This window comes from Lepisma saccharinum, chromosome 2 (genome assembly GCF_977018435.1).
Source record: "Lepisma saccharinum chromosome 2, izLepSacc3.1, whole genome shotgun sequence".
In the NCBI taxonomy this organism is placed as follows: Eukaryota; Metazoa; Arthropoda; class Insecta; order Zygentoma; family Lepismatidae; genus Lepisma; species Lepisma saccharinum.
In genome coordinates, this window is record NC_139230.1 from 50,669,308 (window position 1) to 50,693,526 (window position 24,219).

The window sequence follows — 24,219 nt, forward strand, 5'->3', positions numbered from 1 at the left end:
GAAAATAATTTCTGCAGTACCGTCATAGTGGCCAAATTTGATTCCGTGCAGGAGAATCAATCATTGAAGCACATCTAAAACTATTGATCCAATTCTGATCAATATTTATGCCAATGTATTTGTCTCCTAGTGGAGGTGAATTTGTAGTGAAAATATGTTTGTTTCTTGAAAGAGGCACTTCCTAAGTGGACTGTATTTGTCTCATCCTCCCAATTTTAAGCCCTAAGCTCAGAATTCCAGTTTTGAAAAAGAAAACGTAAGATATTTCGTCATGGCAGAGGAAATAGCATCATTAGCACACCTTTTATTCGAGGGTGGTATTGTTTATTTGATGCCTACTTTAATAAGTTATATTTTTCTCAGTTCGAATGTGCGGTTCAAGGACATCCACCCAGCTCCACGCTTCTCTCCTCCTCACTCCCGCTTCTATGCATTCCCCGTGCAGCACCCAATGAACAGGCAGAAGGCGTGTGTTGGTTGTGTTTGGAGCGGAACAGGCGACTGTGTGGGAAGACGATGCCGTGACCTTGAAGCGCAGTTTGGAAATGAAAGCAGTATAGTGCCGTTTTTCTGATGCACGAAAAGCTGCAAACTTTTCTCCGTTCCCTACTGTTGCGAGTGGAACAGTTTAGAGTTATGGCACTATGAGGCAGAAAGGAACCCAAAGTAAAGACCCTTTAGCAGCTGCATGCAATGGTTGAAACACTCAAAATTGCCATTTACTAATATTATAATCTTTGCGTTGTTGAAATGTGCATACACCCATCACTGCGGATTGCGGCAAATCAAGTGTTACCTTCGTATGGAATTGGTAACGAGAGGTTGAGTGCTTCACCTATTCTGTCCTTGGAGGAAGAGAATGCAAAATCTTTGGATTTAAACAAGGCTGTAGCTGCTCATTAAAGTAGATTATCTTATCGTAGATTCGTATTGTAGTTCATTTTCTGATTTTAGCTAAATGTACCCACACTCTTCACATGGAAATAGTGTTACGTGTAGTAGTTATACGGATATCCAGCGAGTTTATAAGAGTGTAGTTTTTATGGTATATTTTGTACTGTTCATATGAATAGCAAGTCTGTGATATTTTTGCACTCAATAATAGCTTAGGAAAAGAAAACAAACAATTCTTGCCTAAAAATACTTTTGTATATGATGGAAGAAAATATCACATCTCAGTGATTTATCTTTGAATCTGACTAAAATGTGCCAGTAGTACAATTATACCGTAGTAAAGTATTAAGTGAATAGTTTTCAGCTGGTATTAGTTAGCCCCCCGAGAATTTGACTCCGAAATCTGTAGCTCGTCCACTTATTTCAGGCTGGTGCCGTCACTGATTGGAGGTGAAAGCACTTTTTTAGAATGCTTCATTCTCCATTTTTAATGCAATACCGCCATTAAAAAAACTACATATGCGAGAGTTATTACAATTATCGTGGTTTATGTGAAAACTCATTTACACGAGATTGCAAAGAACAATAATTACTGTATATTGTGACGTTTAAAGGAGCTCATTGAGTATATTTCCATAAACCTCATATATTATTTCAAAGAGACATTTTGCGGTTAAGAAGTCCAGAATTTGCCATCCCTTTAAAGAATGCAATTGTAACTCGTTCTGGTCATTAAAGCCAAGCAGTTGTATAATCAGTACTTCGGTTCATTTGGGACAAAATTCTGAACATTTTCGGATCGAGCATTTCATTTTCAGTATAATTAACCGATTTCAAGGCCTAGAAATCTCACTGAGAAGGATGATCATTCCATTCCCCTTTTAGCGAGCTTGTACTAAGGTTGATATAAACTTTACATATACTAGGTGTATTTGCACGAACGCATGCACACACATACGTATATATGAAAATTTGGGTGCGTCTGCAAGTAGGTTATGTGCATCCGTCACATTTTACACGGCTTGATTGATTGATTGATTTGTTGTTTAAAGTCCACTTTATGAACAGTAAGGCTAATCGGGACACGACCTACAGTTTAAAGTGGGATCCGAACCACTTGTGCTTCCACCGGGTATCGAACCCGGGACCCCTTGATTACAAAGCAACGACGAAACCACTGCGCCTTCGGGGAGGCCACATATTACAAGGGGCCAACGAAGTTCCTTACCACACGTAAAATTAACACGAGTCCATGAGGACTAAAATCTCTGTCCCGGTCATCTCTGGAGCAAGGCCGCGCATGGCGGCAGTGAAGGGGGGTCGAGTGGGCAGAGCGAAGCAGTGTTCTCTGCTGAGAAGGCTGGTAACTGCAGTCGCTCCCCTCCACGCAATCACATTCCATCTCACGTGTTCATTGGTGGAGCAGTCTCGCGTCACTACTTGTGCAACAACTTGTTTTCGGTCGCTTGCTCCAGAGTATAGATTAAAATCTGAGTCTGTAGAGGAGCACTCAGTCAGTACATGAGGACAGAACACCGCACTGCAGAGGATTATACTTGGCAGTAAGTCGAGACGCCAGAGCCTCGTTGGCCTGCAACACTGCAGTTACCGGATTCTACTACATGTAAGGTTGAATTCTGGGTACCTTCTGTAAAGGTCACCCCTACATCTCGCACACACACTGTGTCTTAGGAGTGAGGAGTGATAACACCCCCTTATAGTGGAAAAGCAGTTCATATAACTGTGTAATTTTTAAAATGAATTTTTTCATATAATTTTTTATGTTCCTAACGAAAATTCTAGAATTTTATATGATAAATAATTACTTTATTTTAAAAGATGAGTATGTGTGTGTTGGTACAAAATTACTATGTTTACATGATCCTCTCCCCAGAACACAGAAAGCCTTTATGAAAAACATAAATTACATGAATTTTAAGTGCTACGATGTCCTCGGCGACGAAGAAAAAAAGTAAAAAAATCCGAATTATTCGTCACCGGTTAAAAGCAGCAGTTGGGAAAGTAGAAACGCATGTAAGTTGGCAAAAGGCTCAGATTATGTCCGCACCAGCAGTTCACGCTACAGGATTAGGACATCCCTGCGGCCGATGGAAACAGCTTGTTTTTGTTATCGAACTTGCCACGGACATAAAAATTTAATTTCGTCTTTGGAAACAAGGGTAAACACAAAAGATAAGATACGCGTAACATTTTGTCTAATTACTTAACACCCTTCACTTAACTTACTGTCATGCTGAACGTTATGAAATGAAAACTGTAAGGATTCTACCAGCGATTTAGTCGCAATCTTGAATATACAGGGTGTCATTTTAATGGCGCCCACGGACCACAGATTCGTATAGAGGACATCAAAACACACAACATTTCTTAGTAACATTTTTCTCGTTGATGCGTCGATTCGACGCTACAGCCGTTCAAAAAAGACCGTTTTGCCGCCTGGATGCTGGCAACCCAACACAACATTTGATCGTATCTGTGACGTCATTTCCTACGGTGAAACAGCACACGGCAGGGTTGCAAGTTACACGCAAATTTTGTGAAAAATTATTATACAAACTACCAACCACATTATTAGCTGTAAAACAAAGCGAGAAACGCGTCCAGTAGACCGAACATCATAGCCTACCAGCCAGAAGATCAGCAGTCATCTCAGGGGAAGGGGGAAGTGAACCAACGATATGAGAAATGGTACAAAACGTATTGAAAATGAAGTGTCAGTATCGGATTTTGTCTCAGCCTACATGTCAAATATCAACAACAATAAATGTTATTGGACTTACAGCTTACATGTGGCGGTTTACGCCCAACTACATGTCAAATATTTGCAAAGTCGTTGAAAGGTTAATATCTACAGGTTTGTGTCCAGATGCCATGTGGTACTTTTGTACTGATAAGGGAAGTATCCGAGGTTCACGTTGTTACATTACGGCTAAAACGAGTACAACCACATTAACAATTTTATGATGAATCAGTAACGAATGTCCTGTTCACAGCTGCAACTATTACATGTGTATCCGGTGCATGGATAAACACAGTCGTCGGAGAGCTTGTATTACTACTACATATATCCCTGTATTTTCAACGATTTTTGCCACTTGCCTCATAATGCCCTGAATATACATTATATTAGCCTATGTGTTGCTTAAATTTGGAATTTTGAGTTCTTTCATTTCTATTTTGTCATCTGTTCAGTTTCATTGTGTCACAGACAACTAGTATCAGAAGGACGAAGTGGATAGACTAAATTGTAGATGCCAATTTGGTAACTAGATTTGCAAATATTTGACATGTAAACTGAGGCAAAATTCGATATGACCACTTCCACTTGAGTTCTATTTTATTTCTACCATTTTTCGTATCGTTTGTTTACTTCCTGTTAGGTTACAGATGTGTGTGGTTGCCAGCATTCAGGCGGCAAAATGGACTTTTTTGGGCGACTGTAGCGCCGAAACTACGCACCAACGAGAAAAATGTTACTGAGAAAAGTTGTTTGTTTTGATGTCTTCTGTACGTTTCCGTGGTCCGTGGGCGCCATTAAAATGACACCCTGTATATTGTTTTTTACCTAATTTCCTACCTACCTTTTCTAGATTAGTCACGAATATAAGGATGAAATTATAATTAAAGGGTCCGACAAGGAGCACTGTAGTAGATAGAACCCAGAGCCATTGGTGGAACGTTTGTGAGTCAAACAAACAACACTCTTGTCAACAGATCAGTATTTCCATATCAAATTATATAAATATGTGTACACGTCGCTCATGGGGCCGGGTCCGTACAGTGGTCGACTCACGATCTCGCCATACAAGGCTCCACGTTCGAGGTTTGAACTAGGAATGTTCTTGTCCATCTGTAAATATCAGTTCATCAATTTCATCGAATCATGCTCAAAAACATCGTCGGGATTTGCCTAGAAAGGCAGAAAAGTAAAATGTAATAACTTACATGGAGTTTTATGTGCATTTCATGCACAGATAGGCTAATCGGGACTGGACCTATACACTCTGTCCCGGGAATCTGAGGAGCAAGGCGGAGCATAACGGTAGAGATGGGGGAAAAGTCAGTGGGTGGAGCGAAGCAGTACGCGCTGCTCCTAAGTCCTAAAGAAACGCAGCAACAGAACTTCTGCTGGATGCTTTTATTGAAATCAAATGGTGTAACGCCCACTACAGCGAAAAGCGCGAAATTTTCGTGTCAGAAGTATGTAGGTTTCTAGGGTGGAAAATTTTCATTGGCCCCGTCTCCAAACGCCCTCTCGTGTAATTCCTCGTCTCTTCGATTAGCTCCTTCAAGCGTCATTCTCGGCCCCGCTGTAGCCAAACATGGAAAATGTTCCTCACGGCGCCGTGGTTCGGCGCGAGGCGGCGCGATACATGGGCGGACTAATTTTCCACTCGGAGGTTCGGGGTGGAGCGTTTCCGGCGTCTCAGTGGGCGATAACCTTAACAGCTGGTTAGTTGTAGCCGCATTTTACTCTTCATGCACTCACTTCCCGTCTCACACGTTCATTGGCCGAGCCCTCTCCAGTCACTACTTGTCCACAGACTTATTTTCGTTCTCTTGCTCCAGAGATTCCCGAGATAGAGTGTAGTTTGAAGTGGGATCCGACCCACCGTGTACTTCACAGGGAATAGAACCCGGGAGCCCTTGATTGCAACGAGAATGAACGTGAAAAATAAAAATAAAGCAAGGGAAAATATGTAGTAACTAAAGGTCTTCTCTACTGTTACGACGGCCGATCCTAATGCTGGCAAGGGAAGTGGGGAGCGGGGAAGCGACCAATCCAGCACGATAAGAAACGCAGCAGCCAGTAGAACGGGGTTCACATAGTACTTTCTCCCGCTGCGTCGTGTCTCTCGGCGCCACTGCTGTTGTCTGGTTGGTCTGCGGCGTAATCCCCGCTCCTCACTTCCCTTGCCAGGACTAGGACCGGCCGCTGTAGGAGTGGAAAAGACCTATAACAGTTAGCATTCTTTTTAGAGTCATTCTCGACGAAGATTACTTTTTAATCTAATGTAATCTAAAGATGCGAATTGTTGAGTTCTTGCGCATGTTTTTTTCGGTAACTCTTGGTAGAGAAACATTTTTAAATGTTATATAAATACAAGTAACATGATAATTTACTGCCACCTAGGGAGGGGGTTGGGCAGCTGATTGACGATCTGTCCATAACTTCCCGTGTTCGAGTTCCGGCCTGGGTATGGGTGTTTCTTTACGAGTGTCCTATCATAAATTGTTCCTGATCATAATTCATATTCGTCGTCGTGATTCGACCAAAGAGGCAGTAAAGCGGCGTTAAATAAGGGCAATAAATGTATAATGTTTACCATTTTCTATTCTCTCATTAAAATAGGAATTCACTATAATTTCGTCGTCTTGACAACAAACAAGTTTATGAAAGGGACCAACTTAAATCTGTTATTAGACAAAATACATTTCAAACTGCAGATAACTTCACCAACAAACATCCATGTAATCGCTCGCTCTAAAATTACGTCAACTTTTCAAGTTTTTCTTTAAATCTATGATATCAATATCACACTTGAAAAAGTTAAAAGCCTATTAATAGTTTCACGTTATGTAGAGAAACACTTCTGTAAAGGTGGATTCGTACATACGAACTTAGGTATCGAAGTTTGGTGCCCCCTTAAATATCGCTCACTCTCTCTCCATGTTATAGAATATAAAAGTAAGGGTTATGGTATTGAAGATCGTGTAAATCGAAAGGATGTAGTTATTATTATAATAAATAAATAATACTGTAAGTGTTAAGGTAAACAGATTGTTAACTAGAGATGTTGACATTTTCGCATGAAGGTTAACATTGATTACCAACATAGGATCTCAACTGCGAAAGGATGCTCTCCACTAATGAAACCGTTACACCAAAAAATTTACAACATGTTATATCCTTGTTTGGGAACAATAGACCTGCTTACATATTTTCATCGTAGCTAGAAGACCTTGCGAGAAGATATCGTTCGGGACATCCATATTTCATCTCGAGGTAGAAGGTCTCTTTGAGAATAAAATTGAGATATGAAAATCTAAAGTGATGTATTTTCTCTCGTCAAAATGCATGAGAAACAACCTTACACACTTTTTCATTGATAAAAAAGAAGGGGTAAGAATCCTTACTTGGGATCTAACACAAGAAAGCTTTGTATACCAAACGACACCACGGCATTCTCTACAATACAGTCAAGCTATTTTCTCCGCAATAAATCCTCAATTCTTCAAGAACAAATGTATTTTAATTTATCTCATAAATATTACATTGTCTATTGGAAATGAACACAAAATATGCATGTCTCATAATTAGATGAATTCGTATTTTGAATAATTAAATGTTTTATTTATTCATCATGTTTTCCAAATAAAGTTGTGTGACATTTTGTTTCAAATGAAAACTTCATTTTGCGTGTTTCCACGCGTATGTGACAATAGTAGTGTATGCGTGTTGAATGGTTTTACCGGAGTTTCTTTCCTCACATATATATTAATTTTAATGTAAAATATTGAGTTTCCACAGAACGACAATGTGAAGCAAATCCATCAGGCTTGTTCATAAGTATTTAATATGATATATAATAACTTAATTATCAATTATGTCGTACTTGTGCAAAAGTAGCACACACACTTTAACTCTCTAGCTGTATCTAGCGTGCCAGTTTATCTGAACAGGGAGTACCTCATGTGTGCAATGACCAAATCATGTCTAAGCACTTTCAGAATCGAAAAAGAGGTTATAGTAAACCACTTTATCTAGGTAATACTAAACTTATATAAACCTAGTTATAGAGACTTCAAAAATATCCTGGATTAAACATTTAGCCCTATTGGTTACATGAAAGTCCTTATGGAAATAGATAGTTTTTTGTTCATATTCTTTTGTGAAACATACCATAAATGTTCAATTTTTTGGTACTCTAATACCCTTTCGTTATATAAAACACGATGTTACAAAAGAAGGGAAAGAGAAGGAATGTTTACATAATGATATCTACCCGACTAGTTTTCATAAGAAACCTTATATCATATCGCTCATATCAGTATTTCTATAAAGTTACGAACGTTGTTGCCTGAGTAACGAAAATAGACGTTGAGTTGTAGTATTATTATTTTTAATTGTGTCTGGTGAAAAACTCAATCTATACTCAGTCCCGCCTCTGCGCTAATGACCCAGGAGGTCTCGACCAATGAACGTGTGATAGAGTAAGTTAGTGCGTGGAGGGGAAGACGCGGCTGCAGCTACCAGTCTTTTGCAGCAGAGCGCACTGTTTGCTCCGCCAACTCGTCTTCTCCCCTTTTCTACAGTATTTTCTTTGTTCTATTTCTTTTGTATTCATTGCAGAATACTGGTTAACGAAGAATTGATGTAATGAGAGTAGACGAAGTCCAAAGTACGTACTAGGTCAGAGTGTTCACCTTGGTGCTCTCAATAGACGTTTGTAGCTGACCGTCTAATCCGTAAGGAATAGTAATAATTTGTAACACCAATATCTTGTGTGCTTTAGATGACATGGACATTCACAAGAGTTCAGAGAAATCGCAAACACTCGCCAATACAGGTAGACCTGTCTCTTTAAAAAACTACTTTAATTCACTATCTTACACTTCAAAATACACATTTCAATGTTCCTGTATATTTTCGATAAGAATAGCTAAGTTATCTGACATTTCAATTAAGTGTTTCAAAGTGTTTGCAATCAGCTAAACACATCCTGTACCATTAGGGTCTAAGAATTATATTTGGAAATATTATTTTCTAATTGGTAACCTTGACTTGAATTTTCGTGATTTCATAAAAGAAAACGTGAGATAAGATTTCAAATCTTTCTAATGTATATTAATAATAAAAACTGAAATATATTCATATTCATTGATAGTTTGACACGATAATAACCTGTTTTTTTGCTGTATACACATTTACTTAATCCCAGACAACTAATTCCAGAGGATGATAGAAAATACTAAATTTTTCGTGAATCTGAAGATGAGAGTGGCGTTTGCTGCCGAAAGACTACTTACGAGGCTCTGGCGTCTGAACCCATAACCAGTATTATCCACTGTGGGTTCATGTTGTGCCCTGGATATTAGTGTTTGTGTTTGTTCTTTCATCCATTTCATCTTAGCACCATTCATCCTCATCGTTGTGATTAGAAAAGGGGAAGAAAAGCGAAGTAATATATATCACTCAATCAATCGAAAGACTGGAACATCTTCCAGAACTCACGTAGTCGTTAAGGAAAGAGATTGAAATCATTCTTCCGACATGACGGTTCATTAACAACATTTGTGGATCGAAGATCTAATGGTAATTCATGAAGTTCAAAAATCCATCTCAAGTTATATTCTCGATACTTTTACTTTGTCTCGACATTTGGTCAAAACAGTACCATACAGATGTTGAGTATTTTTTTTTATTTATTTAGTTTCGAATTTTCGACACTTCTGAATAATCATAACCATAAAGATGAGTGCCAATCAGATGAACTAGATGAAGGAACACTCACAAACAACACCCACGCCCTAGCTGGGATTCGAACCCGGAAACATCGGTGAAATTGTTTAGAAATTAAAATATGTATTTGGAAAAAAGTATATATGTACAGTACAGTACGAGAAAAATATAAGGCAAGGCTAAAGGAATTCCATGAAAGTTATTAGCTTTTACACTATTTGAAAGCATTTATAAATCAGCTATGCTTCTGATATTGTATTACATGCAATGATTTGAACAACAAATACCGATGATAGTTGAGGTATTGTTTTGCAAAACATATTCGAACCTTTCAAGAGAAGAAATAATTACTAAATTGATACGCATAGAAGTAATTAATTTAGAAAGACGAAGAAAATGTTTTTAAAAATACCCGAAAAAAGTGGGAAGTTGAAAAGAGTTGGGGCAATTTATGAAACGGGAATTTCCCAGTAGCGAGCACAGAAGGGTTAATTAGTCTCCCAGTGCCCACATAAATGGAAAAGACAGAATATTGCTATTCTCATTATAAAGAGATAAAAAGAATGCGTAGATTCGGTTGCTCTGGTAGGTAATTACGGAGCTCTCAAACGTCTTTGTTAACAAGATTTATTAAGAGGGATTTTATAAGCAGTGAATCTGTTTAAGACAGAGCAAAGAACTCATCGTGATAAAACACTTCTTCCCATTCTGCAGTTTCTTTCTCTTTCTCTCGTTCGTTCTTGGCGAGACCTAAGAAAGATGTGGTTTTGGTAAGAAGAGTAGATTTCATCTCATTCCGCTCTCAACGGCATCTCTTCTTTATCTTCCTCTCTGACGCAGCTCCTACGAAGATTGTCAAGGGAAATTCTTGATGATGAAACGATATTACACATTCCCTCTGCCAGAGGCTGTCGAAACTATGGCAAGCCAAGGGCGAGAGAGAGAGAGGAAAAACTGGGAGAGGGCTAATGCTCCAGGATTGACATGCCCTGTCCATTTACTTGCGGGAATATCTATCATGACCCTTACTCTAATGGAGAGAGGGAAAGAAGGGTAGAGGGGTCCTTGATGCAAATGGCTACGAGCCAACCCTACATCGATTATCCGGTATCTATTATGAAAATAATGGTTTTCTTCTCATATAGCAGAGACAGATGACAGTTGAGGCTTGTTGAATTCAAGCTGGTGAAAAAGTGTTGCGCGCAGGTTGCACGAAGAAAAGGGCAAGCGAGAAAATTAAAGCCATCAATATTGCGAAGCAGGAGGGCATTTGAAGAAACTAAGTAAATAGAAGTCTTTTCAGCAAAAAGTTTCCTCCGCCGCAGCGCAAAAGTAACTTCATGTAAAGGGATGAAGTGAAACTGTAGCGTTTTCAAAATTCCTTCGCCATGGGAAGCAGCAAGAACCAACATGCTTTGCTGAAGAATTTTATACATTACTCAGAATAATGTACTGAGGTCACGATCATTTACAAACTGCAAAAATAAAATTATGAAAATGCAGTTCAAAACATAATGTTGTTGTAGCTATGTGTGGCATGCGAAGGAAATATATTTGGCATTGTTTCTTGTTTCTAAGTCATAATCAGACCTCGAATTGAATAAAAGGTAAATTAGATTTGTAAATAGAGCTATATAAAATGTTCAATACTGACCATACAAAAGTAGTTGAAGAGAAAAGGATGCTATAGTAAACCAAAGTTAAAGTTTGAAGAACTTTTTAAATTAATGCTCAGTTTAAAAACATACATAGGCCTATGCGATAAATTATACTTTTTACCTAAATGTACTGTTATGAAAGTGAATTCATATAACAAATTGACATATCTGTCATTTCAATATCTCTTGGCCGTGCTAGATGCTAGTGGAAATTCTATAGGCTACGTTTCCCTTGCGAAAACAAAAATTATAATATCTAATATAGTTAATTATTTTTAATTTTTGTTACTTAATCGAAACAATTACGTGCACATCGGCACAATCCGATTTTCGTGCTCATCCGCACAGTATTTTTATCTTGCAGTGTTATCGTGCTCATCCGTACGCACCCAGCGGCCACCTGGCCTCATGACCTTGGGGGAAAGTCAGAAGGGCAGTGTAGTTTTGGCCTAAGCTCTCGGCCTTAAACAGGACACACCAACGCCTAGCAACATCTCTTTTCCTGACGATATTCTCCGATTTGAAGGTGGATCCTCTTTCTTGCAATATGACAGATTGGAAGAAGAGAAACGAATTATGTGTTTCGATTACGAGGGTTTGAGGCAAGCACTAACTAACAGCGGAGACTGGTTCATGGATGGAACTTTCAAGAGCTGCTCTAAACATTTTGAACAGCTCTATACGCCGCATGCAGACATAGGAAGTGTACAAGGCAGTACATCGGGCGTACCTGTTCTCTATGCCTTGTTGGCCGACAAACGAGAGGCACGTATAGGCACCTGTTTTTATTCGTAAAAACGTGGTGTGGTGAAGCTAACCCGAAAAAGCTGAAAGTCGATCTCGAAACTGCGGCTGTGAATTCTCTGAAGGTTGTATTCTCCGATGCTGAGGTCTCAGGATGCAACATGCAAGCTCTGGGCATGGTGGAGGAGTACACTAACAACGAAGATGTACGCAAATATATGCGGATGTGTGCTTCACTGGTACTTGTGCCCCTGGAGTATATTGACGATGGATATTTGGTCATCATGGAGGACTGCCCACCAGTAGAAAAGATTGAGGCGTTCAATGAATATTTTATTAAACAAAGGCTTGAAAATCCAAACGTGCCTAGGAAAATTTGGATCTGCAGAGGCCAGCGGCACTGAACGAACAACGTCGTTGAAGGTTGGCACCATCGATTGAACAGCACCATATCAAGGAAAACACCGCACATTTTCTCTCTGGTAAAAGTGCTAAAAGATGATACCACATTACGTTTCCAAGCCCTTAGAAGACAGGAAGTGTACGGCAACCGACAGAAGAGGAGAAAGTTAGCATATATTAAACTTGATGACAGGATAAATGACATACTTGAAAATTTGAGAAAATATGGTGACTTGAAGAAATGTCTGAGGAGTTTAAGTGTATGTGCATAAACTGGAGTAGATAAAATGTAATTTGTGTAAATACTTTAGGATACCCCATTGGCATGTAATCTTTTCAACGAAGTACTTGACAAGGCTTCTCTCGAAGCCGCCTAGAGGTATGGATCGAATGCGATATGAATATATAATCATTTCTTTTTTTCCATGCTCTTGAGCGGCGTGTATTAAGTCGTCTAAATTTTGCATGGATATGTTTTGTTAGGCTGTGTAAACAAGCCTCCATGCCCCCAAAGCCATGAGGCTAGGTATGCACCAGGTGGCTACTGGGTGCGTGCGGATGAGCACGACAACACTGCAAGATAAAAATACTGTGCGGATGAGCATGAAAATCGGATTGTGCCGATGTGCACGTCAATATTGAAACTAAATTTATATAATTTGCTATAAACGTCTTAATTTTTGTAACTATTTTAAATGTTATTCATAACAATTTACGCAGTGACCATAATTGTTTACAAGTTCATGAAAAAGTCAAGTGTGTTACATGCTTTATCACTTAATTTGTATCATTCTCAATATTAATAAAAGAAAATGTCAAAAACAGGAGATGGTACAGATTGTGTTTAATCGAGCTAAAAGTTACTTGTGTCTAGTTTCACAGAAATTTCATGCAAACTATAAATGTTCGCCTCCGGAACACTGGATCGAGTCAAAACAACCTTAAAAGTAACGACAACGCCGTTCTCGCTAGCGAGGCAATCGCTAACAACTACTGTTTGGATTGAAGCTACGTTCAGTTCAATTTTCCGAGCTTTCCCAATTTCGAAATTGGAACTCGTGCATCATTTCGTCCTAACGCGATTTACGTTAACTGGAAATAAAGAACAAAACTTGTTCCCCAAAACTTCTTCTAAGTTGAAATGGTTAATGACGGACGAAGACTTTTGCTTTATATCAATTCCCACTGAAGACAGCGTGAGGAAAAGGCTGCCGCAGGTTTTTCATCAGATTGGTTGCGAGCAGGAACAGCTGGGGAACCAACCAGATACCCCCAACTCGCGTGCCTTGCAGGAAACTTTTTTAATTAGTGAAATGTAAATCGATGTTTGTTTGCCCCACCTCCCCTTCCACACCTTTCCATTCTGGCTGTGGATTAATTTAACCGTTACTAAGGTTTGGTTTTCTTCGGTGCATTTGAATTGGACAAAGGTAAAAAAGACAGAAGGAGGTTATCAAAGATTAGTTATCGGTGAATCTACTTGTGTTCATTTTTCTTCGTGGGTCAATATATTTTTTAAACAACACACGATTGCTCCAGCTTGTCCTACCGTGGAAATTTCAAATTGCAAATTCTGTATTCAGTAATCAAAAAGACTTTTGTACTTGATACAGAGTCTGATGAAGACCTTGCTAGAAGGTTGAAACGTTACGTTTAGTTTATGTTTTTAATAAAATAAATTACTGCCTTGGTCAGCATATTTATATTTTTTCATAATCATGGAAACAAGGCTTAATGGTGTTATAAAGTAATTCAGAATTAATCAATGATCTTGATATTTTCAATTTCTTTCTTAACATACTTGATTGATTCAAAGACGTAAAACGTAGATAAAACTTCCAAGCAATGTAATCGAATATGCTGCCTACATTTCAGTTCATGGAAAGTAAAAGTATGATCACACCGTTCGTTTATCAGAAAGTCTTGTGATGGTGCCAGCTAAAAAGACTTCATGAATTTGACTTATTACCACAGATTTGACAAAGCGGCTCAGTGCTGAGGAACTTTTTCGACCAAATTGAATAAAGTTCAAAGTAAGTAAACAATATTATACTGTATATACGTATGTAAATGGCTAATTTTAGATTTTCATTTACGTCACCTTTATGCCTCTGTAGGCTAATTGAGACGATGGAGATTAATAATGATTACATGAAACTCGAAAAGAAACAGTGACGTCCATTCCAGGGCTTGAACATTGGATCTTGGGTGACAAGATCATGAATAGACTAATCAATGCGCTCGACCACCAAGGTGAGACCTCTCCTCCCTCACACACACATGTGAATGTATGTATGTATGTATGTATGTGTATACCTTTCTTTTTAAGTGGAAAAATATAGTTATTTAAATTAAATGACATCCTGAGGCAAAACGACGTGCTGCCTTGTTTTCAACCACTAACCAACCATTTTAGCCCAGTCAATAAAGGTTTCATGTCGGGAATAATTCCGTAAAAGCTGAATTTTGGTCAGTTATTAGAACACTACTAGTAGTACAAAATCGCAAAAGTCCCCGCCCTTCCTCGCGGTGCTTCCCCCCTCCAGCGCCCCCCCAAACATCAATTTCGCAGTCTCTCAGTTATTGACCTATATCTCCGTAACCATTGGTCGTAAATAGATAATCCTTTCTTAGTTGTAATCCCCATTAGATGGGCTACAAAAAAGATTTTGTTTAATTTTCGATAATGTTGGTGGTTTTGCCGTAATTTAAAAAGTAATCTTCAAAAAGTATTTTTTTCTAGTACTTTCTGAAGTTTTTGGCTTCTAACTTTTGAACAAATTAAATGACAAAAGATTGTTTCGAATAAAAGTTGTAGCCTAATTTATAAGCTTTAAAACGATATCAGTTTTTATATATTTTAATTAAAGATGCGCTATAAAATGTTTCTCCAAATGGAGGACAGTACCAAAAAAAGGTGTGTGTTTATCACAGCCCGGCGGTCAGCTCCTTCTACTTACTTTCAGGAGCGAAAGCTTGTAGGGTAGTGTTTACCGTTCAGGACTGTCAATCTGATGGTCGTAGGTTCAAACCCTTCCGGTGGTAGAAAATTTTCGTAAGTTTTAGTCCTATCCCATTGTGTTCATTGTCCACGCCGTGTGAAACGGAATGATTCAGTTTGGAATTAACGATGGGGGGAGGGGAAATATTAAATTACAAAATCTCCATTTCAACGAACAGAGAAGTGGACAAAAATTGGCTAATTCTTATAAATATTCAAATTACATTCATGTTTTTAGTGGTATAATGGCAGGTAAAATCAAAGATCTTACATGGAAGATTTTACCTTGCTCTGAACTAAGCCAAAAGGCATTTCGAACCGATCTAATACATTCTCCAGTACATTTCAAAATGTTATTGAAAGTTTCATGTCGATAATTTGACCAATGCATCAATTCTTGACGCTGAGACGATATTTTCTGCAACTACCTCTTCTCTTCAGTCCCTTCTGTTCTTCTCTTCTCCTTCTCCTCTCCCCTCCTTCTGCTTGCTCTGCTTTTATCTCATATCGCCTTCCCTACATTTCTCGCATCTTATCTCCATCCACTCATCTCCACTCCTCGTATCTCCTGTCTTAGATTTCCGACTCCAATGCACTCTTCTCTTCTTCTTTCCGTTCTTCTGTTTTTTTCTCTTTTACTTTACTCTCCACTCCCCTCTTCTCGTCTCCTCTTCTCCTCTTCTCTCTTCTTTGCTCCATTTTCCTCATCTCTCCTAGAACATTTTTCCATTCTCTTCACTACATCTCCATTCCTCGTCTATCCTATCTTTCTTCTCTCCTCTACTTTCCTCTTCTCCTTTCGCTTTATCTTTCTCCTCTCCTTTGTCACCTTTCGTTTTCTCTCACCTCATCAGCGATGAAATACTAGAAAACATATTTTTTTCTTTCAGAAAGAATTTTGTCACTTGCGATATAATAGTGATATTTTTAATAATTTTATACAATATTACTTGTTTTTATTTTTTCGCGTATTTTATAAATATCTATTGTGCATGTGGCAACCCTGAAATTGAGCCTAACTCTACACGCAACCCACCAACGCCTTGTGTAAATTGGGTTGCCTAGTTTAAAATGTCGTTGTCCTAAAACTTTTGAGAGACACTGTACCAGAGGTTTGTCTAATGACTGCCTGCAAATAAATAGGCTAGGAAAACCAACTAGGCCTCTCAATCAGTATCTGCGAGCAAAAATGGGATGAAAGGGATGCTGATTACACATTCAGCTCCAACAGAGATCGTAAAGATAGGTGTATGGAAATGGCATCCATATAAGAAACGAAATAATTTTTATTCCAGTAGTTTATTAGTTCTTTCTTTTAGTGTAATACAACCTTTAGTTTCGGCTTTAAAGATGAAAGAAAGCAATTTGCGTGTGCACTGCTGTATGGATTTTCTGATTTCCATGTTCCATGTTGAGATTCATTTTGCATTTGAGACAAGCAAATTTGTTGCCACGCTCCAGTTGGAACATCCACACTGTTCAATTAAAGCACTGAAAATAATTTCCTTCTTGAATCCGGAAGTTCAACACGAGAACTCAAATAAGACTCTTGTGATTTACGATCAATAAAAAACGTAGACAGGAACCAGAAAGAATCTCCATCATGACAGACTATCGATGGATTTTTCGGTCTGGGAACTTTGAAAATGCAAACATACGAGGACTGTAAATAAAGTAGTGCCGTAAGGAACAGATAGAATGAGGCATAATTCTGTGCTCTTTTCAGCACTGAGTGCTACGTCACATGAACGCTGTTGCCGATGCACAGCCGTCGTCTGCTCTCTTGCACTGTAGCCATAAAGCAAGTATTTTACTATGATCACTTCACTGTTTAAGGAGACGAACTAAATCCTAATGACGTGCCAATGGAATAAAGAAGTCATCAAAAACCGTTCAGACATCTCTCGTTTGAAGGACGAGGAAGTAAGTTAGGCCCATGAAACCAAATGTAGAGAAAAAAATGGTCCATGTTTCCTGCACACATCATATTCCTACTCAAAAGACCTTGTATGCATTTATCACCATCTCCCTTCCATGCCGCAAACATATTCTGTGCAGAGGTCATTGACGCTATCATCAGGGGTACGGTAAACTTTGGCAACGCTGGTCGCCGATTCGCCAACTATACTCTGTCTCGGAAATCTCTGGAGTGAGCGAAAGAAAACAATTCTCTGACTCGAAAGGGCTCGACCAATGAACAACTGCGAAGGAACAGGATTGCGTGGAGGGGGAAAAGCGAATGCCGTTACAAAATTTTACAGCAGCGTTTACTGCTTCTCTCCGCTCAATCGTTTCCTCCCCTTCTCTACAAGTCACACGAATTTTCAATCGGTAACTAAGAAATTCAGCTGGTTTGTCAGAAAGTGCAAGGAAATTCTGAACGCTGGTGGTGACATCTGCTTTTAAATAAATGTTATTGTCTTCGACATAATCGCCTTTGCTCACTATCATTTGACTGATATTCATGTTCTGAAAAATCGTTTAAATCACAAAATGTTTATTACACATTTTGACTAATATAAAACGTAAATTAATTTACAAAACAGCATTGGCACAGAAATTTTTTAGAACTACTGAGATTAGGCAAGAATCTTTGAAAAGGTGCGACCATTTGGCATATAACGGGGCTAAAAGTTCCAAAATTCGGTAATACAACCGTCAAATACGAATAGGTATAATCCGCCAGTACAAATAATAATATCTGGAGCTTCGACCCACATGAATATTTGTGATATAACTAAGCATATTACAAAATTACATTTGGAGACCACATTTGTCCGTATAATTGAGTGATGCAAAGTACGTAAACAATAAATGACAAATTTATGTCTAATTTGCATCACATTGCTCTGGAAAATGGAAACAGGGAAAAAATAAATAGTCAACAATTATTGTAGTCAACAATTCTCAACATTTCTATACTTTCTCGCTTTCTTAAATGTCGACCACAAAATCTCATCCTTTTCGCGCGGTTACTCTTTCTCCGTGTATCATTTCCTAAAACATGAATTAAATCACGTTGAGAGCATTTCCACTTTAAGCTTGTAAAGTAGATAACCATCTAATCTTCTGTATCATTAAGCCAGAAGGTTATAAAAGAGCAGGGAACCAACAATTTCATCTCGAAGCTTCCTGCAAGAAATGAGGCCGTGTATAACGAAATGGATGTTTTATAGTAGTTCGTGATATTAAGTATGTCGCTAATTATAAAAACGGAAGTAAGTGCATTAACTTCGAGGAGATGAAGTTGAGATCAATGTTCATTAAATATACCGTTAATTAGGTCGTGACTGAAACAATCGTTTGGAATTAGTGTCAAAGTTTTGCCTCTTGCTAATGTCACGCGTAAAGTTTTAGAATTCCTAGCTTTAACATGTGTTTAAAATTATTCCTGCAAGTGGCGTGCATAAATAACTCATGGAATTAGCATCAGCTGCATTTAACCTTCACCAAAAGAAATTGCCGTGTTATATTGCTTGCACTATTTACACTCATATTTACAATAATTATAACTATATTGCAACTTTAGCGTTTATTCATACCCAAGATTCACCTGGAGCCCAAGCACAGAACTTGAAATACAGAGAACCAAAATTGAAGCACTTTCGTGCATCAGGTGACGCCGTTAAAAGTGTAAATTTATTTGTTTAATCAGCAAAATAGCCGCATCTTTACTGTAACAAATGGAATAGAAACTGGAAAATTAATTTTGATGGGTTTCACTTTATCGGTTCGTCTTGTGCGGTGATATTAACTTCATTATTAGTAGTTTATGCATTCTAATGTTTTATTAGTTAAACGTGTGTGAATTTTTGAGTGGATTGACTTATTTTGGTTAGGTATGAATTTTCGGCTTGTGATTCTCAACTTTCCCTTAACTTATTCAGTTCCTAGTCGACAGTTTTGGAAAAGTTCCCTTTCAATTTGACAGTTAAGAGTGTGATTTTTGCATTGCTGAATATACTATCTTTGGCCTCTCAGATGGCGTAACATCGTCGCCTTTTAATCAAAACTGTCCAGGTTCAATACTGGTGGAGGAATATAGTGGTTTGGATTTTACTTTATACCGAAGATACAGGTCCGATTAGCCTATCTACGCATAAAGTGACTTAAAACGAAAAATTAAACTTGAAATAGCATCTTGAATTTCAGGAATGTACTAGGAATTATTGTAGTACGACATTTCTATTATCACAAACATACATGTGCCATAGTACAAGGAAGAGGATTTTTTTATTTCTTCCATTATAAAACAGGTAAAAGTATATTTTTAAAAGATGATATGTTTATATCAGTTTTGTTAATGAAACTAATAATTTCGACAAGAAAGATTTTTGACATACTAAAAAAAATAATGAGACAAAATAATAATAAAATTACTATTTTACCATTGCTTGATTTGTCACACTTTTCACTTTTAACGCCATTTCAGTACATACTTATTATCCGTTTTCTGCATATATTTTATACACTTTTTAGAGAGTATATAAATCCTACAATAATAGAGCAACCAGTGTTACTTTAATAATTAGTAATCTTTTTACTTTATGTTACTGGCTCGTATATTTCTTCCATCATGAGCTTTGCGCTTTTTCTTCGTCTGAAAATTTCACATTAGGTTACCAAAGAAACAGTCGAGAGGAAATCTTTTGTCTGAGATGTGCGTGTACAGAGGGAAAGACAAGTTCTGAAAACTACCTGAAAAGCAGTTTGCATGGAATCAAATAGCTGTCCATGAACAGCGGCAAAGCTTCACGTTTACATCCCCGCTCTTAGGGGTTGTCAACCCCCGCTCTTTTCGACATTTTCTCACCAGGCAAAGGAGTGCTCTACCGCTACCTCCCTACCTCTTAAGGCTTAACTTCATGATGAAGATAATGAAGAAATAACCAGGACTAAATATAGAGATTTGTATTCATCTCAGACAAAAGCTAACTGGTAAATATGCATGAGCAGGGTGTTCGTCGGCTGTAGATTTTCAAGTCTGGTGAACAAGAGATTGGCAGCAAATTAATGGAAAGAACTTCTTACCTCCAAGCAACTGCTCAAATACAGGCAGAGATGGGTCATTATGGTGGATTGCGTGACGTCCTACTCTGATGCGTTGGTTTTCATCTTCAAAAAGTGGAAGGGAGGAAGGAAGGCAGGCTCTTAGGTAGTGAAACAAGTGTAACACTTTGAAGAGGAAGCTTCTTTCTTGATGGATGCTCGAAATATTTTTGCATTCCAAACAATGTTTCTGATATCACTGGATGCCAGAGTTTTGTAACAAGTTATTAGTCAAAGTTATTTTCGTCGTAAGAAAAATGCTGCAAATTTTCATATTCATGTCTTTTCAAGCCGTGTTTACCGCCTGTTTCACGAATAACTTCAACATTTCAAGGTGCTCTCATTGCGAAGTGAGGTGATTATGACAGGTGATTGATATTTTTCTTTCAAACTTAGAAGGATAGAATTATATGTTGCGTGATTGTTATTCCCATATGTCCTTTTACGTAAGTTATAGAACATAATTTATTGTTAACTTGCCTTATATACTTTATTATCAGCCTCAAAACTAACACAGAAGAGAAAAATAAAATATTTGAAAATTAAAATGGAATTCAATCAATTCTGAGGTTTAATTTTAGCCCGATGATTCCATCTTCAATACTATTACTGACTGTCTGCTATTTCAGTGATGAAATTTTTAATGTAGATTTGTTATTTCACCTTGAAAATAATATAATATGGGGTGGAAATACTTTGCCACAAAGGCATTGCAATGAAATATACGTACATCAAAATCAAAAGTAATTTCACTTTACCATACAAGAACAAAATAAAAATTAGTAAACCTTAATACAAAGAGTGAGGTATTGATTCCAACTGTACGTTTTACGCAAAAAATTATCCATTTTTTACAAAAATAATTCAAGTGTGTTGCAAAATATTATGTGATATAAATCTGCTATGAAAGTATTACTTACCATTTTGGTCGGCTTGTAGACTTGACGATCGGTGTCATGCCCTCGCGAAATAAGTTCTTCGATTTACTGAAGTTAACTATGTTGAATATCACCCTCTAGAAAAAAAAATATCAATTTCTACTTAATGTAAACAATGTAAAGAAAAAGAGAAACAAATATTACTATTGGTTTTAAGGCAGAAAGACACCAAGAAGTCACATTAATTATTGACTTTAAAGCAAGTTTATTTTGGAACTACAAAAATGTAATATTTTCCAAATAACCATGTGCATAATTTGAAGTATTCAATCAGACAAATCCCACGCTATATCATTGCATTGGAAACTTCTATTTCTATCTTTGCGCGCGTGTTTAAGGACATTGTGCATCTAAGAAATGCATCCTTTTTATTATTATCATTGCCATTTCCATTGTAAAAGTAGGAATTACTTGATCAGTGAATATTTAAATAATGAAAGGACGTCAGACTTCCATGCGGGAGATCTGGGTTCGATACCCATGCTGGTAATTCGAGGTGGAATTTTTTCGATAATGTCCCTGCATAAAGAGGCTCTTGGGCATACCCAGCCCATTTGCAATGGGTACTTGGAGGCAATGTTGAAAGGAAGGGGAGTAGAGGCGGGCGGAGCGTGGTACTGATCACATCACCTCCAGTATGGCCGAGGTGTAGAATGTGTGCCTTCATGGCATGGAACATTTTATTTTCCAAGTTACATATTACAAATTTGACTCCTGAGCAAATTTGAAAACTTATGGACACAACGGCCTATTTCAAGCAAAATGTACTATTTAAGTCTTGCATACAGTCGATTCAAACTTTTGCCGAGGTTCTGAAAAGTATATTGACGTGATACTAAAAAAGCTGAGATGTTTGAACATATTGCACACAATTTGGAAAAATTAAATTTATGTAGTCATCTATTTTGAAAGTTAATTTAAAAGAAAAAAGTTTCACAAAAACTAAGTTTCTCTCGAAGAGGATTAATTAACATAAGCTCACAACATAGACTTCAACAGAATCGTGTTAAAAAGAACTATGAATGTTTTCATTCAGTGAAAAATTTTACATTGGTAAAGGGTGTCACGGAAAACCTTACTGCTGCTTAACTTCTTAATTTCGTTTTCATCTCACGTGTGTCTGGCGATAACCTGTTATATGCAAGGAAGTATTTAGGGGGTACAGGGTGTCCGGACCCACAAAAAGACTTACCGAGTACTGAAATTAAATAATGAAAATATAGTAATGTAGCATATCTTGTGTAATCGAGGGTTATTTTATTCCGCTGAGATTAGATTGACATCATACGGCCTTGAATGACAGTACTGAAGAAGATTTATGCATCTTTAGAATAATGTATAAAATTGTGTTTCATCGAAAGTCAACTTGTGGTCGCTTAAGGTTCAAGCGGTCTTCTAACTTGCAGTTTTTGAGCATTTTTTTTAAAAAATTACAAACTTCTCGAAATGAATTTACCTACATGTAACTTCACGTACAAAGTTATGTCGTAAGGTTCTCAGATCTAATGCAACCACTCCGAGAATGTCTCGCTTCATTTATTTTTATGTGCCATGCTTGGTTAACTGGTTCCAAACTTTTCTTCCGTTAATAATCCTATAATCGTGAAATTTCTAGAAAGTTCTAGAGCAAGTATTGAAAACCGAGTTACGCGATGTAACTAATTTTTAAAGGAATTGCTCCATTTCTTCTTCAGTGAATAAGATCTCGAGATTGTGTTTAGGGTAAAGAAATGAATGCGGAGATAAATGTAATAATTGGTTTTGCAACGGATGGAGTTACGTAGTTTTATTTTACGCCAATTTTGCCTCTTTAGACTAATTGCTTTGATGGGAATGAATAATGAACAAGGAACACAACGTCACAGAAGGTGTGAAATCTTTAAAATTTGAACAAAATTACGCGTGTTCACTCATTCTGTAGGTTGATCTAATTTAATGATCCTACAACAAACCTAACAACGCTTGGCCTGCCAAATTAATTACAGCTTGATATTGCAAAATGATCTATGTTTGCGAATAACTTCCTCACGCTGCATTTTCAGAGAATAACATGTAATGACATAATCTTGTTTTGGAAGGCTACATGAGTTCAAAATTCTACAACATAAGTTTCGTGATCATACAATTGTTTGAAAATTTAAATATTAATAAAACACAACACTTTAAATTTCTGAATAAATAGTATATGCTTTAGAAACATACCTAACTGAAGTTTTTTATGTATTGAACGGAGATATATAACCCTTGAGGATGTACGGTAGTTGTGATAGTTCTCTTAATTTACTAAATTACTAAGAAAACGCATATGGGATTTTGCAAAATAAGTCGAACGTGATTCTGTAGTGAATTAGCTTCACCAATATTCACATTTATTGTCAAAATTCTTGAGTTAGTGCTCGATATTTGGACACAATAACATTTAAGTGCGAGAAAATTTAGAAGCTTTGCAAGACTAAAACTGAAAGTCTTCACACAAATTTAACTTAAGAGTTAATTTTTATTATTTTATGTGAAATTTATTTTCGATATTTTGGCATACTTAATTGTCCTGTCAACGCTAAAAATATTTAATTGTTTAATTATAGAGCTTTGTTAGAATGTTAGTCTTTTGAATTAATGCAGATCTTTACGTTAATTGCAGACATTCCTTACGTCACTTTATTATTATTATAGATTTAAACCGTAAACGTTGACATATTTTTTTTTCTTTGAGTGTCTTTGATGAAGTTTTTAAAATATTTCTTTAAAGCATTGTGTTCGAAATACGGAAAATTTAGTATTTTCTCTTGCTCAATACTCACATTCTCGCTTTTCATATTATTTGCGCAAGGTCATGTTAGAATAGCACGACGGGAGTTTTTGAAATATGACTAAGAACCTATTTCGTATTCAATTTCATAAACATATTATAAATTTTCTTTCCCATAGGATTACGAGCTTTATTTCTGTTTCCTGATAAGACACAAAAACACAATTTTCATGTTTTTCCCTGTGCTCTGTCGGCTATTTTATTCCCGGCTTCTCTTCTTCCCTACTCTTCCCATTCTT

General features: G+C 37.3%; 1 protein-coding gene across 3 annotated transcripts in view; it reads right to left on the minus strand.

The window, feature by feature from the left end:
- Window positions 1-24,219, minus strand: part of LOC145984028 (cytosolic carboxypeptidase 6) — a 1,364,216-nt gene that overhangs the window by 687,990 nt on the left and 652,007 nt on the right. For all 3 annotated transcript variants that reach the window (XM_083117345.1, XM_083117347.1, XM_083117346.1), the window contains one exon: window positions 21,154-21,248. In XM_083117345.1, the coding sequence (XP_082973471.1) occupies window positions 21,154-21,248 (95 nt within the window). The remainder of the gene's footprint in view (window positions 1-21,153; window positions 21,249-24,219) is intronic.